At 36.1% G+C, this 16,325-nt stretch overlaps 1 protein-coding gene across 2 annotated transcripts in view; it reads right to left on the bottom strand.

The window, feature by feature from the left end:
- Positions 1 to 16,325, bottom strand: part of LOC149786479 (uncharacterized) — a 106,822-nt gene that overhangs the window by 29,528 nt on the left and 60,969 nt on the right. For both annotated transcript variants that reach the window (XM_089976934.1, XM_089976935.1), the window contains one exon: positions 4,318 to 4,472. In XM_089976934.1, the coding sequence (XP_089833060.1) occupies positions 4,318 to 4,472 (155 nt within the window). The remainder of the gene's footprint in view (positions 1 to 4,317; positions 4,473 to 16,325) is intronic.

The raw sequence follows: 16,325 nt of genomic DNA, 5'->3' as shown, positions 1-16,325 counted from the left end.
AAATCTCTGGGTAGATTTAAGAAGATAGATATCAAGTTATAGTGTAAGAGGAAAAAAACTTAAATCACTGAAGGAAACAATTAATGAAAACTTGTTTATATATATCAATATTTTTTTAAATAAACTTACACTCCCTATGAGGCTAGAACTGATGATTTACAATTTAGAGGTGATGGAAGCAATCATGCACTTTATCTCAACACCAATATGAGTCCCTGAAATCTTGACATGCAAAGTGTTATACACAGATACATGGCTAATCAAATCCGAAGCACAATGTCTCAAAACTATTCCTTTTTATAAATGTTTTGCAGCTACTGTAAACTGTTATCCCAAACTGTTACAGGTTGGAATTTCAACATATGTATTATTAGTCAATGAAACTTGAATCCAATCACATTGACACTAACTAATCTACTTGTACGGCCGTGCTGTAAAACACCAAACCAAACAAACTCATAAAAGTATGGTGGGACAAGTGAATATTCTGAATACAAGAAAACAACATTTGATCAGCATGTGATACCATGTTGCTGTGTCGTGTTCTTTTGGGTAAGATCAATTTATGTCCCCAAAATTCTGTTTCCATTTTAAAAATATAAAAAAATAAAAAGCATTTTATACATGTCTTACAAAATGTGATCAGAAGAAAAATCAAAAAGAATACAAATGACATGAGACAGTTGAGTGTCAGTTATTTTTCAAAGAAAAGGGGAGGATAAAAAGGCATTTTTTGTGATACTGTGTACATGTACTTACAAGGGACATAAAGGGTGACTTAAGTACACAGTATTCATTCTTCTTTTCATTAAGGAGGAATGCAACAGAGAACACAAATGAAAATGTACACGTTTTAGATGGTTTTAAAAAAATGTTTTCAGTCAAAATCAAAATATTGCAAACTTTTGCCATTTGTCATGAATGTAAGACCATTTACATGCAAACAAAATTAAATGTTTATTTCAGTGCTTAACTATACCATACATATATCTTACAGTGGCCCTGTAGTTAGTGTGGATATGTCAAAATCTTTTTATACATTCGTTGGAACAGAAATATGTTGCAATGTTGTTGTTGTTGTTGTTGTTGTTGTTGGGTTTAACACCATATTTCAGCACACAATAGGCTATGCATGGCGGCCAGTATTAATGGTGGAGGAAGAACCCAGGAAGAACCACCAACCCAAGAGAAGCTACTGGCGAGTGTTCTCACATACCCACGTTAGCCGAATCCTAGACTCGAACCCACGCAGACAGAGGTGAGATGGCAGTGATCCGTAATGGAGAGCGCTTTAGACCACTCGGCCAGTCAGGGCCCCATGTTTCAATGTAGTTAATACTTGACTTCAATAAAGATGCAATGAACGTGGATTTAAATTATCTTGCTTTTCACAAAGTCCACATGCAACAATCAAAACAATATTCTAGTAAAATGTTATTCACGCAAACTGATGCACAAAATAGTTATTTTATAGACAAATGTGATATTAGTACATGACTATGATGTCATATCCAATAATTTAAAAAAATCAACTGCAATTTTAGGCTTTTTGAAGGTTGATAAATTTGTTGTCATGATATTGCCATATGAACTACTTTTTAAAAACTTTTTGCAATTTTGAACCAAAATGAGGCCTCAGAGTACGTACCTCTTTGACAAAATTCTCTATTAAAATGTTCTATTTTTAGTAATTGCAGCCATAATTCAGTTTAATAAATATTAAAGGCTATTATGAAAGCATGCTTACAGTCAGAGTTAGTAAAATCCTATTTTCTGGTATTTAAGATGCAGTTTTATAGTTCTTCTACTTTTATTAATCACAACCATCAGCATAAATTGGACAGATTTGAAAGGCATTCATGCCAGGGAGCATTCTGCCAAATGTGGTCATATTCTGGTCAGGCATTTTGAGAACAAGCTATTTACAATACCCTATATACTCACCTATCAGTCAAGTCAAAGTCTAAACAACAAAGATCCTAATCTGCCATAGCATAAAGTGCCAGCAGACCAGGGTTTATGTGTTTTCCTCTACTGATTACTCCAACTGCAAACTGCACAGACCCAAATCTGTCATGCATTACGCAATGGCATATCTGAGTCTGTGCAGTTTGCAGTTGGACTCGACATCTAGTTGAGTATATATGGTACTTCTCTGACAATATTTTGTTGCACTCAAGTGAGGCACCCTCCTCTCCTTGAGAAACCTGAAGCTAATTTTGAAGAGGAGAGGTAGTTCCAAGCAAGATGAATGCACTTATGATGCGGAGATAACCAAAATGTCTCAAGGCAATCACAATATTTTACAATTCAAAAGAGTCATCCAAAAGTATCCTTCCATTTTTATGGACCCAGTATATAAAAACCTCATTCAATAAATCATTTCAAAACAAGTAGTTCTTGGCATCCGTCCATCTACGGGAGACGATGGCATAACTCCAAAGTAAGCTCTTGTGTATCCTTCTTTCTAGCTCTCTTTTCAGCTTGTTTTATTTTTCTCTCTTCATCTGCGTTTTGAACTCCCTGCCTGACAGCTAGACGCCAGCTAGAACGGTTGTTTGCACAGCTCTCCCAGTCGTTGACATTGATGTTTGCCGTCTTCATATCCTTCTTGCAAATATCTTTGTAGCGCAGATGTGGTTGTCCAGTTGGTCGTGCACCTTCTGCTAACTCCCCCATATAACAGGTTCTTGGGAATGTGCCCTGGGTCCATTCTCTTGATATGGCTAAGCCAGCGAAGGCGCCTCTCACTGAGAATGGAGAACATGCATTTCATGTTGGCGCATTCTAGAACCTCTGTGTTGGGTACTTTGTCCTGCCACTGGATGTGCAGAATGCACCGCAGACGTCTCAGGTGGAAGCTGTTGAGCTTCCTCTCGTGTCTTGCATAGGTGGTCCATGTTTTGCTGCTTTAGAAAAGTGAGCTGAGCATGCAGGCTTAGTAGACACGCAGTTTGGTCTTCTCAGTGAAGCTGGGGTTATACCAGACTCTCTGGTTAAGTCTGGCCATCACTGCTGCTGCCTTGGCAATCCTGCAATTCACCTCAGAATCAATGGAGAGTGAGCTGGAAATGTTAGACCCGAGGTATGTGAAGTTCTCGACAACTTCCAAGTTGTACCCACTGATGGTGACAGAGGGAGGGGAGTCTGCATCCTGCACCATAACGTTCGTTTTCTTCAAACTGATGGTCAGTCCAAATTCCTTACAAGCATGGGAGAGGTGGCATACCAGCTGCTGAAGTCCATCTTCCGTGTGTGATGTTAAGGCTGCATCATCGGCGAAGAGCAATTCACAGATGAGTACCTCGGTGACTTTAGTCTTAGCACGGAGACGGGCGATGTTAAACAGCTTGCTGACAGCCCTGGTATGGATGTACACTCCCTCGCTGCAGTCCTTGAATGCGTACTGGAAAAGCATGGAGAAGAAGATGGCAAAGAGCGTCGGCGCAAGGACACGGCCTTGTTTGACTCCGCTGATGACTAGGAATGCTTTAGATGTTGTGCCATGGAAGCACACTGTGCTGTGCATGTTCTCGTGGAACGACATGATGACAGCAAGCAGACGTGGGGGGCAGCCAATCTTCTGCAGGAGTCTGAAGAGTCCACTCCGACTAACCAGGTCAAACGCCTTCGTCAGGTCTATGAAGGCAATGTAGAGGGGCATCTGCTGCTTGCGACACTTCTCCTGCAGCTGACGTAGTGAGAAGATCATGTCTACAGTTGACCTGCTGGCTCAAAATCCACACTGGGACTCTGGGTAGATGCGAGAGGCTAGGATCTGCAAGCACGCCAAGGCAACACAGGCAAAAGCCTTTCCGACGATGTTAAGGAGGGAGATGCCCCGGTAGTTGTTGCAGTCGCTACAGTCTCAAGTAGTTACATATCTCATTTACTAAGGTGATGTTTGGTTGCTCTAATCAATTATTTATTATAAAAAACATACTTTAAAAAATAAATTAAAGACCTTTTTGACACCACCATGTATCCACATAACCATTATCCAGTATAACAATCAACAGTCAAGACTTACACAGCTTCATCCTTAATTCGTACAGAATACAACTGCTCCTGGACAGTAAAGTTAAAAAAGGAAATTTAAAAGTGAAGGGGAAAAGAATACACAGCCACCATTCTGCCGATTCCCTATTACAATAGTAAAGGCAATTTGTAAAGTAGCAGATTTTCCACAGAAAAACACCAAAACAATCACTTTTTCAAATCTTTATTGTAAACTTTTCCAAGCAAATATTTTAAAACATTTAATCATCTTACAAAATTTACCAAAATATCTTAAATTAAGTTTCAAAGGGAACCTACCTTGATATATGTCTGACAATGGCTCTCTCAGTCTCCAAGTACTTTGATTGCTGAGAATATATCAGAGCTGTTACACCATCTTTGTTCTCTGCAGAAAAGTTGGCTCCATATAACAACAACTGCTTCACCAGTTCAACATGTCCCTGTCGAGTTGCCTGCAAGCAATAATGCATCCAATCATTTAAATGTTGTGAAATGGTTACAGTTCCAAACAAGGCCAAGAAGAAATGAGCATAGCCAAACAAAACTATTACTGCAAATGCAAATTACCAAATTCAGAATCACAATTCCAGAAAGACGATCATTACTACCTTTATCCGACATGCAATTTATAGTAATAAATGAAATATTTTCAAATGACATACATTGTTTTCATAGAGAAGCACTTTTCAAACCTTTAAGAGGATTTCCAAGCATTTTTCCAATACCTTTATGCAGACAACCTTAAATTCAAACATTTTCCAGTACTTTTATGCAGCCAACTTCAAATTCAAGCATTTTTCAATGTAATCACCATATTTCAAGAATTTTTGACAGTAGAAAAAAATTATCAAGTAGCAAATCTTACTGGATGGATGCCACATGTTAGAAGCAGGACTATACCAGATGCTCATCTGGCCTTACAGTGACGCGAGCTGGAAACATTTTACTGCACAAGGTCTTTGGCTGTGAGATCAAACCTTTGCTGGTTAGCCACCAAAATGAATACCAACCCCAAGAGAGATATGCATGCCAACCCCAAGAGAGACATGCAGGCCAACCCCAAGAGAGACATGCATGCCAACCACATGAGAGTTATAAGTGTAATTTATACTAATGGAATTATACTTAGTCCTACTACTTTGCTGGGGCTACGATATCATAGCTAATATATTACATGCCATAATTACAGTACACTGTCTGAAGAAGAAAAAAACATTTTTTTTTTTACTAATGTTTTTGCAGGCCAAAATACTTGGCAAAAATAGGCACAATCAATGTGAAATACAACCAGATTACAAAAACAAAACATACTGAAAAATTATTTATATTCAACGCTCATTTTAAAGAGTCATTTTTGTTGTGGTAGGGTTTAATGCCATTTCTGAGCACACAATAAGCTATACATGGCAGCCAGTATTAATGGTGAAGGAAGAACCCGGGAAATCCCCCAAAAGAACCGACCTTTGAGAAGCTACTGGCAAGCTTTCTCACATACCCACATTTGTTGAATCCGAGACTTGAACCCAAGCAGACAGAGGTGAGATGGCAGTGATCCATAACAGAGAGCGCTTTAGATCACTTGGTGCCCCTTTTAACTAGTCTACATATCTAATTTTTACCAAATGATCATGAAGTACACAAATTCTCCAATAGGCACAATGAAGTTGCTGTACTGCATCACTTTCATATTCTTCTTTATAAATTTGTAACTAGTGTTAATTTGTCCTTTTCTGATAATTCCTGTGTGAACACCGATATATACACAGAGAACACGTTAATACATGTGTATTTGGTGAGTATTTTGGTGTATTTCTGTTTTTCAGTGTTTCTAGTAACCCCTCAGATTGTCTTTTTCACTTCATTTCACACAGCATTGCAAATTTTATACTATCTGTAAATCAGTAACAGTTCCAGTCAGGATCATTAAATATAACTATTTCAAACGTGTACTTTTAGCTACATGTATATATAATGACTCTCACCTGAAGATGTGGGGAGTTACAGCTAGGATATAATTAAAAAAAACTTGTGATGCTGTGTGGAATTAAACTACAATAACTTGTGGTTTCTTAAATAATAAAAGTATCACATTATGCTATTTCAGATTACTAGCAAAAAGAAAATTGCATCATCAATGATAAAATGCTTTTTCCCCATTTTTATGGGGAGAGATATACAGAAAGTGGTATGCATATGTATTTCATCGCATTTTTCTTCTTGCACATCATGATCAAAATAAAATATGGTCTGATATAGGAGAGAGAGAGAGAGAGTTTGGATCTTTATGGGTATTTCTGTACGTTTCTTTTACATTATTGCCCCCCCCCCCGGTTTAGCTGAAGCTTTTGTCCAAGAGAGAAAGCATTAATAAATGAAACAGTAAACTTAACCCTTTAGCTACGACTGCCGCATCAAAGTGTCACTGTAAATAGGTCCTGAACCCCACTGACGCATACATGCAGTGTTGACAAGCCTCGTTTACTACCCGACTGTTGCTTATGTGCATACAGTTCAGCAGTACTTGAAACCTCAGTGCAACATCTATGTGAACATGATGGCTTTCTTAACTAAGCGTCGATTGGTTTAAAGTACAAAAGTTTACATTTTTTGATTAACATAACCAATGAGAGGACTGTTTACTCAACATTTTGATACTAGTTTGAAAGCTGGGAGGTTAAATTTGGACACACTGTAAGGGCTTTCCTGCACTTTACAAAACAAGTGTAGTTGAGATAAACAAAGATGGATTCCAATTCAGATATGAGCAACTTTGAAAGGTTCAGTGCAAGTGATATCGAAGAGTTTAATGGATCATTCTTAGAAAATTGATCAGATATTGATGTTAGTTTCATTTTAACACCCGATGTAAGTGATTTTGAATCGGATGACGAGGCAGACATAGTCCCACTTGCACAATGGAGTGATGACCTCACTGGGTTTCGAGATCAATAATTTTGATTCTCTTGTTGGTTCAACAATCACCCTTGGACCACTAAGCAATGAGAAAGATCTTTCATCAAGTTTTTTCCTGAATGTCTGGTGGAAAAGTTTGTGAAAGAAACAAACGATTATGACAAGAAAATGGGGGGGGGGGCCAAAAGGAAGACCTGAAATGGTATGAAACCAGCATCACGGAGATGTGGGCATATCTTGAAATATACATCGTCATGAGTACTATGCAGATACCCAAATATTCCATTGTCTGGATGACATCTGTATATTTTGGAATCCCAGGAATACCCAGAATCATGACAAGAGCATATTTGAAAAAACGGGGAAATATTTCAATGCCAATGACACAAGCGTTAACACACCCAGAGGCCAAACAGGACATGACAAGGTTTTCCATATAAGACCTTTCTAAGACAGTCTTGCATAAATGCCTGGAAAATTATGACCCTCCCAAAAACCAGTCAACTGATGAAGGCATGATTGCTTATAAAGGAAGACTGTCATTTAACCCTTGTAGTGCGGCAGCCATATATTTATAAATGATGTCACCTGGCTTTGTATACTTGAACCATATATTTATGGTCAAATGTCACCTAGCTCTGTGTGTGGATACCATATTTTTATGGCACAGGATAGTGATGTCTATGGATGTCCAATTTAGGCCAATCATTAATCGTGTGCTAATAACAGCTGAGAGATAGCACATGTAATTGTCCAACAGATCACAGTTCTGCATCACTGTAACAGAACATCAGTAAAACAAATATTACAACAAACTTATTTTCCCAGTAAAGTCTGCAGCAAACAGTGGATGTTGACATAAACAATATGGTGGCTGTTAAATAGTTGCAGTCTCGTAGCTGTCTCATTGCCAGTTGCCGCTGATTACCATATATATGTATGGGATTGTCTGAAGTATAATAAAGTTCATTAGGGCTTTGTGTGTGTAGAGATATAAACAGCAATATGCAGTTTTCCAAATTTGAGAATTTTCTGCATGTGTTGATAATGAAAGTGCTCCGACACCTATCACGTGTGCTATGAAGTGGCTATCCCATTCAATAACAACTTCAAATTCCACTAAATTGAGCTTAAACTAGTAGCCAAGTTTATCAAATTAAAAGTACTGTCATATATTAAAGGCATTACTAATAAAAGCTATTAAAGAAATCAAACACATAATGTATCCCATACTATTGATATGCATTCAGTTTGCATATTAACAGATAATAAAGGAAAGACATATATATGAAGATTCTGCCAACAATATTATTTTAACAAGTCTTTTAAACCTTTCAAACACTAACATTACTTTTTTGTTACTATGGCAACCAAAGTAAACCTATAATTATGTTTAATTTTTCAGTATGATCAGTATTGCTTCCTTATAAGTGAATAGAATATTTTAAATGGAGAAAATTTGTGAATAATAACACTGCATCATCCAAATAATTATTGCAACATACTGAAATGCTGAGACATGTTTCAAAGTAAAGTTTTAATTATCTAAGCATAGGCCTAAAAGCAATAAACTGAAGATATGTGATATGTAGAAAGAAAAAAAACTGTCCATGCACACATTTAGAATAACTATATTTAATGGAAATGTTTATGTTATGTTTGAATTTTTGTCACAAAATACTTTTCCACCCTTTTTCTCTATTTGTTTGCTATGGTAACCATGATACACATCATTTTCACTGACATTTTCAGTGTTAGCAATCTGCAAGCATATATGCAACACTCTGTACCATTTCACAGCAATCTGATTATATAAATACTATTTTTGTAGTTGTTATATGGATTTGGCCTAAATAGTCTGTATTGTTCTGAAACAATCCAGCATACACAAAGAAGGCAGTTACAAACAAATCAACACTGGTTTCAAGGTAATCCCAAAACAACACAGCACTACCAGGGATAAGCAATACCTGCTGGCCAAACTCACAAAATTTAGCATTAAAGTCTGGGAAAAAGCCCATCCCCAAACCGGCTATGTCCATGAATTTCAAGTGTTGTTGGAAAGCCCGATGGATAGAGAGGAAGAGTGACAGAAGGATTAGGATCTAGAGTGGTGCAAGACCTTGCCAGAAAAATAACAAATGAAAACCACTATGTATATCTCTTTTCAAATCCCTAATCGGATGGACTCTTCTATTGTTGTACAGTCTGAGGAACTAGGAAAGGAATGCCAGAACCTTTACAAAAAACAGTGGTTTAAAAAACCAAGGGAAAATGAAAATCATACAAAAAGAGACTCTGGTCTGTGTTGCCTGGAAAGACAAGAAAATTGTCCATATTTTATTTAAGAACATGGATCCCACACAGCTATCCAGTGTAACTCAAAAAGAAAAAACCGGCCGACGAAAAGAAATAACTTGCCCAAAGTTGCAGATGAGTATTTGAAAAACAAAGGGGATGGGGCTGGATATTGTGGACCAAAACAGAATGCAGTACAGTTCTTACTATAAAGCAAATAAATGGTGAAAATACTTCTCATTGATACAGCGATATGTAATGCCCTGATCTGTATGAAAGAGTCACCAAATCACCGGATCAAAACCAAGTCCAGAAAAGAAAAAAAAAAGAACAAAGCTTCAATTCAAAATGAACTTGGCCAAACAGATTGTTGCTGGCTTTCAGGAAGTAGGAAAAGAAAAGCTCTGTCCAGTGTTGATACTGAAGGTTTAAGGCACTGGCCAGGATGGTTCCCAAAACGTAGGAGATGAAAGATGTGTGTAAAGGAAAGGAGGAGACAAAGTTTTCACAGGATGCAAACAATGCCAAGTACATTTCTTTGTGGATAACAACTGTTTTGAGACATACCACTCTCAAATTTGTAATCAGAGTGTGGGTTTCTTTTGTTTTTATATGTATATATGTAAATATTGGATTTACTTTATGGAATTCAAAACAGTTTACATGACTGGGATTTCTTGTATGATGTGATGTAGGAGTATATAAAGTGGAAATATATGAATAACAGACACTATACAAGGTAAGACATTTTTACTTTATTTCACTGAAATCCAGCAAAAACTAATGAAATAATGAATATAAATGCAACCATGTTTTTATTTTCAGTTTCTGTAGTCAGCCTTAATGATGCTCTAGTATTCAGCCTGGCAACAAGCCTCAGTAACTGATGTGATAGCACTCAGCAGTAGTGAAACTGCACAGCTGTAGTACTGTAGCTAAAGGATTAAACTATGAAAATACATACCATACTCCTTCAGGGTTTAAATATTTACAAGAGTTATATCCATACAGACACCATGTAAGTTAAATCCCAAGAATGACAATTTCACATGCCGTCTATGCTATTCTTTGCAAGTATAATCATCTTTCCATTCCCAACAAATAATTTTTTTAAAAAGTGCATGTATATTTCCTATACTAGGTGGCAATTGATTCTTGATCTTTACTCATGATATATGTCACTGGCTGAGAAATTCACACAAGTAAAAATCTGGCATTTCTTTTCATTATATGGTACAGTATTCATAATACCCATGGGTAGCCTCATTTCCTATTGGAACCATTGCTAATTTGATCTGGTCTGCCAAATCTTGACTTCAAACAGTTGTTAGCTTGGAATGACTGAATACGGCTGTAGCACATAATTAGCATGTAAATACCACTACAAAGCCACGTGATTTTTGTATAATGGAAGTGACAACAAAAACTTTGAAGGAATTGCTTAGGACTTCTAGAACATGTTGGTAAAATTCAGATGTGCCATTTCATGAATATCTTGGTTCAAACCCAGTAGATCACATGAACTTTGTCCAGCCCAACACATTCAAGGCTACTCATTGCTGTTAGATTCTCCTATGTCCTCAGCCTTAGACTCTGGATAACAAGTACACCTGCTACAGGCTGTTCAAACCTTATATACAATCAATATAAACTGACTAATCAGAGTAAACTTCACCCCAATATAAGCATTACAACCATCTAGAACTGCCATTTGTAGGAATGAATATATTTGCAGACAGCCCTGCTTGTTCAATTTTGCTCATTAGGCCCCACACAAACCAAGTTTCAGTGCAAAGACAAAGTGTATGGATCAAACAAGGTTGCAGGATGATGAAAATGAAATTTATTCAAAATCTTGTAAATATGGAGCTCTCATCAAATGTGATTGAAATCTAAATAGAACAAAGACAAAAACTAAACGTGTTTCACAAAATCAGGACCCCACAGCTCAGAAATATGATGACTGAATGCTGACAATCCAATTAATGAGAGGTTTTATCAGTAAAGAATTCCTTTGTTATACTGCTGTTCATGGATGCATTCCCATACAGAAATTTCTCATGGATTCCGTATGGAATATTTATGGAATCTGTATGGAAGAGATATGGACTGAAAAACTTATGGAATCAGACAATTTATTCCATATCAATTCATTAAGTACTTCACAGCAAGTTAAAATTCCATAAGGAATAAAGTTGCAACTTTAATCCATAAGAACTTTTTTACATATGGAAAGCAGGCTCATGTATTATACCATCATGGAAAATAATCTCTGAAGAATTAATAACCTAAACTATCGGATTCAAATATAAATATTGGTGGGAGTTAGAGTACATGTATATGTCAGTGTAGCTGATGTGGAAGGATGAATATATACTCATATAAATTTGAAGAAACTCATATATGTCATTTTTCTTTATTTCCACAGATGTTTAAAAACAAAGACATGACCAAAAAAGTAGAGAAAATGTAAACATGATCAGAAAATTAATATCTGATAGTACAAGCAAAGATGAATCTTTGGACAGAAAATCTGGTGCAAGGTGGATTTTGGACTTGATCTGATGTTTATTCTGAAAAGTAATTTTGTTGTTTCCTATTAAAATATGCTCTACCAAAATCATACCCTAGTGAAAATGTGACTTAAATTTCAGCAAAATCAATGAACATTTCTTGACATGCACTCAAATGTCCTTTTTCACTAAAATTATGATATTTTAGGAGATTTTACCAAAGTTTCTGAAAATATCAGTGACATTTTGTCATTGAAATTTCACTGACTCTTCCAACATTTCTGAAAATATCAGTTGGAATTTGTGATTCAAATTTCACTGAGAGTTTGTCAAAAATTCTAAAAATATAGTGATATTTTGTGATTGTAATATCACTGACATTTTAGTAAAAAATATCAATAAGATATAATAAAGTTTATTTTTTGTTTCTTGTACAATTTTAATGATTTTCAGCAGCATTTATATTCCCAGTTTCTTACAGCTGTAATTGTATGTATTGTTTATTTTGGGCACAATAACTTCTTTCCACATCTTTCTGTATTGTATTTCTTTATCAAATTTTGTTATGTTGTTGTTGTATTTTTTTAAAACTAAAACTGGATTTAACTGCCTTCAAACAAGTTTTCTTGTTTTCTATTTTAAATCAGAATTTTGCTTTTCTCCTGGATCTGATTTCCTCGATACGGACCCTTTTTTAATATTGTTTCCGAAACTTTTTTAAAAATAATGCTCTATCCGGTCCCATTCCACAACGAGCTGTCTAGTAAGTATTTGTTCCATTTATTATGTAAAGGATGATCGTTGTAAAGAGCTTTCTGATTGGTCAAAATTTTGTACTTGCCCAAGAATTGTTGCGTAACGGAAACTGATTGGAATGCTAAACATGGCGATTCGAGCGGGATACGAGTTTGAATAACCATTTGAAAAATGTGCAGCAATGAGAATAGCTTGAATGCAAAGTCGATGGGAACCTAATTGGTCAGTCTGTATGAAAACTGAACGTCAGGACTAACATTTTGCTTTTTGTGCCATAAACAGCTCTACAGTAGCGGCTAACGTGCTAAATAGGACAAGGAATTGAACCAGGATGATTTCGAAGTTATATAACTAAAAACTGATTAACTTCCAGGATGAATTTAAGGAGGACAACGTATAGATCACTGGTGGGAATTGTTGCAAAATACCCATGTCTATCAAAGATCGTCATATCTTTGCGGAATTTTCTTGGCCCACACATATAATCATTGTTCAATATCATGAGGCATTATTGTTGTTGTTAATGTTGTAGGGCTTAACGCCATTTTTCAGCACACAATAAGCTATACATGGCAGCCAGTATTAATGGTGGAGAAAGAACCCGGGAAAACCCCGGAAAGAACAACGACCCACGAGAAGCTACTGGCAAGCTTTCTCACATACCCACATTGGCCGAATCCGAGACTCGAACCCACGCAGACAGGTGAGATGGCAGTGATCCGTAACGGAGAGCACTTTAAACCACTCAGCCACTCAGAGGCCCCCTAAAATAAGAATACTTATATCATGATAAACGTTTGTCACGGCGCTTATGGAACAAGGACTAATTCAAGACACCACAACAGCATCATAGTTTGTACATTAATCAAAAATCAAGTTGTAGTACAAGTGACATAGCAGGCTTCTAGCATTTCTTCTTTGGATGCTTTTCTGTAATTCTGCATTATTTTCCGTTGAATTTTTCAATGCAGATTAATATTTTATATTTTATATGTGTTTATGTGTTCACAGATGCCTGTGCATATATTCCAGGCTTGATACCTTGATTTTTTAAATCACTTAATTATTTAGTGTCAAGCCAGATTCTTCACATCATGTTGTATATACTGTAAATATTGTACACAACAGATAGAAGGCCTCAAGGTAGATTGGTTCTGTAATTAATTAAGTTACCTTCTCTAAATAAAGTTATCATTATTATTATTAGTATTATTATTATTATTATTATTATTAACTCCCATATCTCTTGCCTTGGATGTCATATAATTAAAACATCTGTAAAAAAAATCATACAAACTTAATATCACCTTGGTTAATAAAGTCCTATTTAATTCATATTCATTATTAATCTGAAATGTATGAAAAACTTCTGAAACTTCAGTAAAATACTATAAAATTATCCAAATTTTAGTGAAATCTCACAAACGTTTTAGTCAAATATTTGTGGGAAATGAAAAAGACTTAAGTGATGCCATCATGGATTAGACTTTGTATGCGAGAAAGAAAATGAGGACCTGAAAAACCTAAATCTTATTTGATAATGTCTGTCAAAATAAAATTTATGATCCATTTTAAACATGATGGTGAATATTTATCATGATTTCCAATAATGTCTAAGAATCATTTGGCAGTTTAATAGAAATCTGAAGATTTTTTTTATGGTTTAGACAGAAAGCGCTTAAATAAAATGGTCTGAAATCCGCCTTTAGTATGCCTGGAAAATTTTGTACGGGATGAACGTACCAAATTCCATAAGAACTATTTACAAATTCCATATGGATACACTGAAATCCATAAGAGTGCTTCAACTATAGAATAAAAATGTCCATGTGGATATTTCTGTAAAAGTAAACATGGATTCCATATCCAATCCATGTGGAAAATATACGCCGAGACTTTTAAATGAAAATATAAAATATATAAAACTTAAAAAGTATATTTTCATATATCATATGTAGTTATAACTCATGTATTAGAGATACACCTCTAGAAAGGCCAAAGGCCACTTTCCTGCTGCAGAATGGGTGTTCTTAAAAGAGGGGGATCACTCAACCTGCATTATAAGAGGGGAAGCAGTATAATGAGGGAGTTCAGTGTAGGATCACTGTACAAGCACCATATCAAATCCAACTGTGATCCATTAACTACAAACAGAGTCACTGCATAGAAAGAAATGTGGGTGTATCAAGCATTCAGGGGTCATTATTCCCAACAAGTGACACAAATAAAGAAAATAAAATTCAAACAAGAATTTGTCAGAATTAAAATGCACAGAAAACATATTACTGCACTCTACAAGCAATTTTCTTCAAGTTTCCTGATATTTTAGGTTCAAGAGGGTCAGAAGCAAACAGTTTGGATACTTTGCTCAATTACTGTGATTGGTGTGCAAATCAACTGTAATTGTTCCCATCCTAAGTATGATTTCAGACGATCTAAGCTACCACTGATCCAAAGTTTTCCAGTAAATACAACACATAGGTCTTTATCACTTTGTCATACTCATATATACAGTGTGTATAGTGAATGCAGTTAGGGAAATATTTTTTGAAAATAAGATTCTCAGTACAGAATACTTTACCAACTTTACCAACCAAAACAGTCCAGTCAATACAGCATCCATTTAAAAGATGTTTTCAATCCCCTAAAAAGTTTAAGCATATATGCTGCCTAACTGGAAATCTAACTGAATATTTAGCGCTCAACAGGGAATTACAATTCCATGAAGATTGGGCAACTAATAGTTGGTATTTTCTTACTGTTTATGTCAGTAAATATTGATGTTTTTCAATTAAATTCATTTGTTTCAAAATTAAAAGCAGTCATCAAAGAATTCTGAGTGTTTTCAAGCAAATTTCAAAACTGTGCAAATCCTGTTCACCCTTGGATTCTGGGTCACAAGACCTGTAAATGATGTGCCTCTTTTTATCTTCACTCATCTATACTGCCATGGAATAAATGGAAGTTTGGAAGACAAAAGTCAAACTCTGAAGACGGCTTTGTGGTGGTCTTTTAGCAGCAGATATGGACAAGGAATACATATTGTTTCACAAACTGGATGGTAACAAAAGCAGGTATGGAACTGGAGTATGAGCGTTGAACTGCTCTGTCAAGTACATAAGCCATGCACAAGACACTCCCAGGCATGTGTTTATCAGTTGAGATTTTAGATTTTAACATTAGAGTTTAGGCCATGCTTAGCTTGCTGAAATGCAGTCACTAAAACCAGGCTGAGCATGGAGCCAATAGCTTGGTGACAATAGCACACAAACCAGATGTCATGTGCAAAAGTAAGATTTCTGGTCCATGTGCACAGAGGAAGGTTTCAACATTCCCAGGTCAGCAATACCTTTGGTAACAGCTGGGATGTCAACGGTGAAGACAGACATGTAGTTTATACAAGACCAGGATGAAGTTCAATGGGGCTTGTTGTTAAGAAATGAAAGCATGTTGTTTTCATCTTGAAGTTGCATTTGAAGCTGTGGAAGATAATAATGACTGAACAAGAATGCTGAAACATATTAAAAGAGAGGTCATCTTTCTTGGCTAAAAGGACGACAAGTGTGGCAGTTCTGTAAAGTCCATCCATATTTAAACACATTATCTCTATAAATGTTCAGTCTGAGTGTCATCAAAAGTCTAAGGTGGGTACCACGTGCCTAGGAATAAGAAATCAACAGTACTGGCTCACATTAGAGCCAAGGACCATTGCTGAGCCTCTCTGTTGCTGGTCCACAATGCCTTCATAGTTCTGGCAGTTTATTGCGAGAGTTTTATTTACTGAATCCAATGCCAGTTATGCTGTGCATCCACAACAAAACCAGG

The sequence above is a fragment of the Sinohyriopsis cumingii genome, chromosome 12 (assembly GCF_028554795.1).
Source record: "Sinohyriopsis cumingii isolate HCF-2022 chromosome 12, ASM2855479v2, whole genome shotgun sequence".
Taxonomy (NCBI): Eukaryota; Metazoa; Mollusca; class Bivalvia; order Unionida; family Unionidae; genus Sinohyriopsis; species Sinohyriopsis cumingii.
This window is presented reverse-complemented; position numbering and strand designations above follow the sequence as displayed.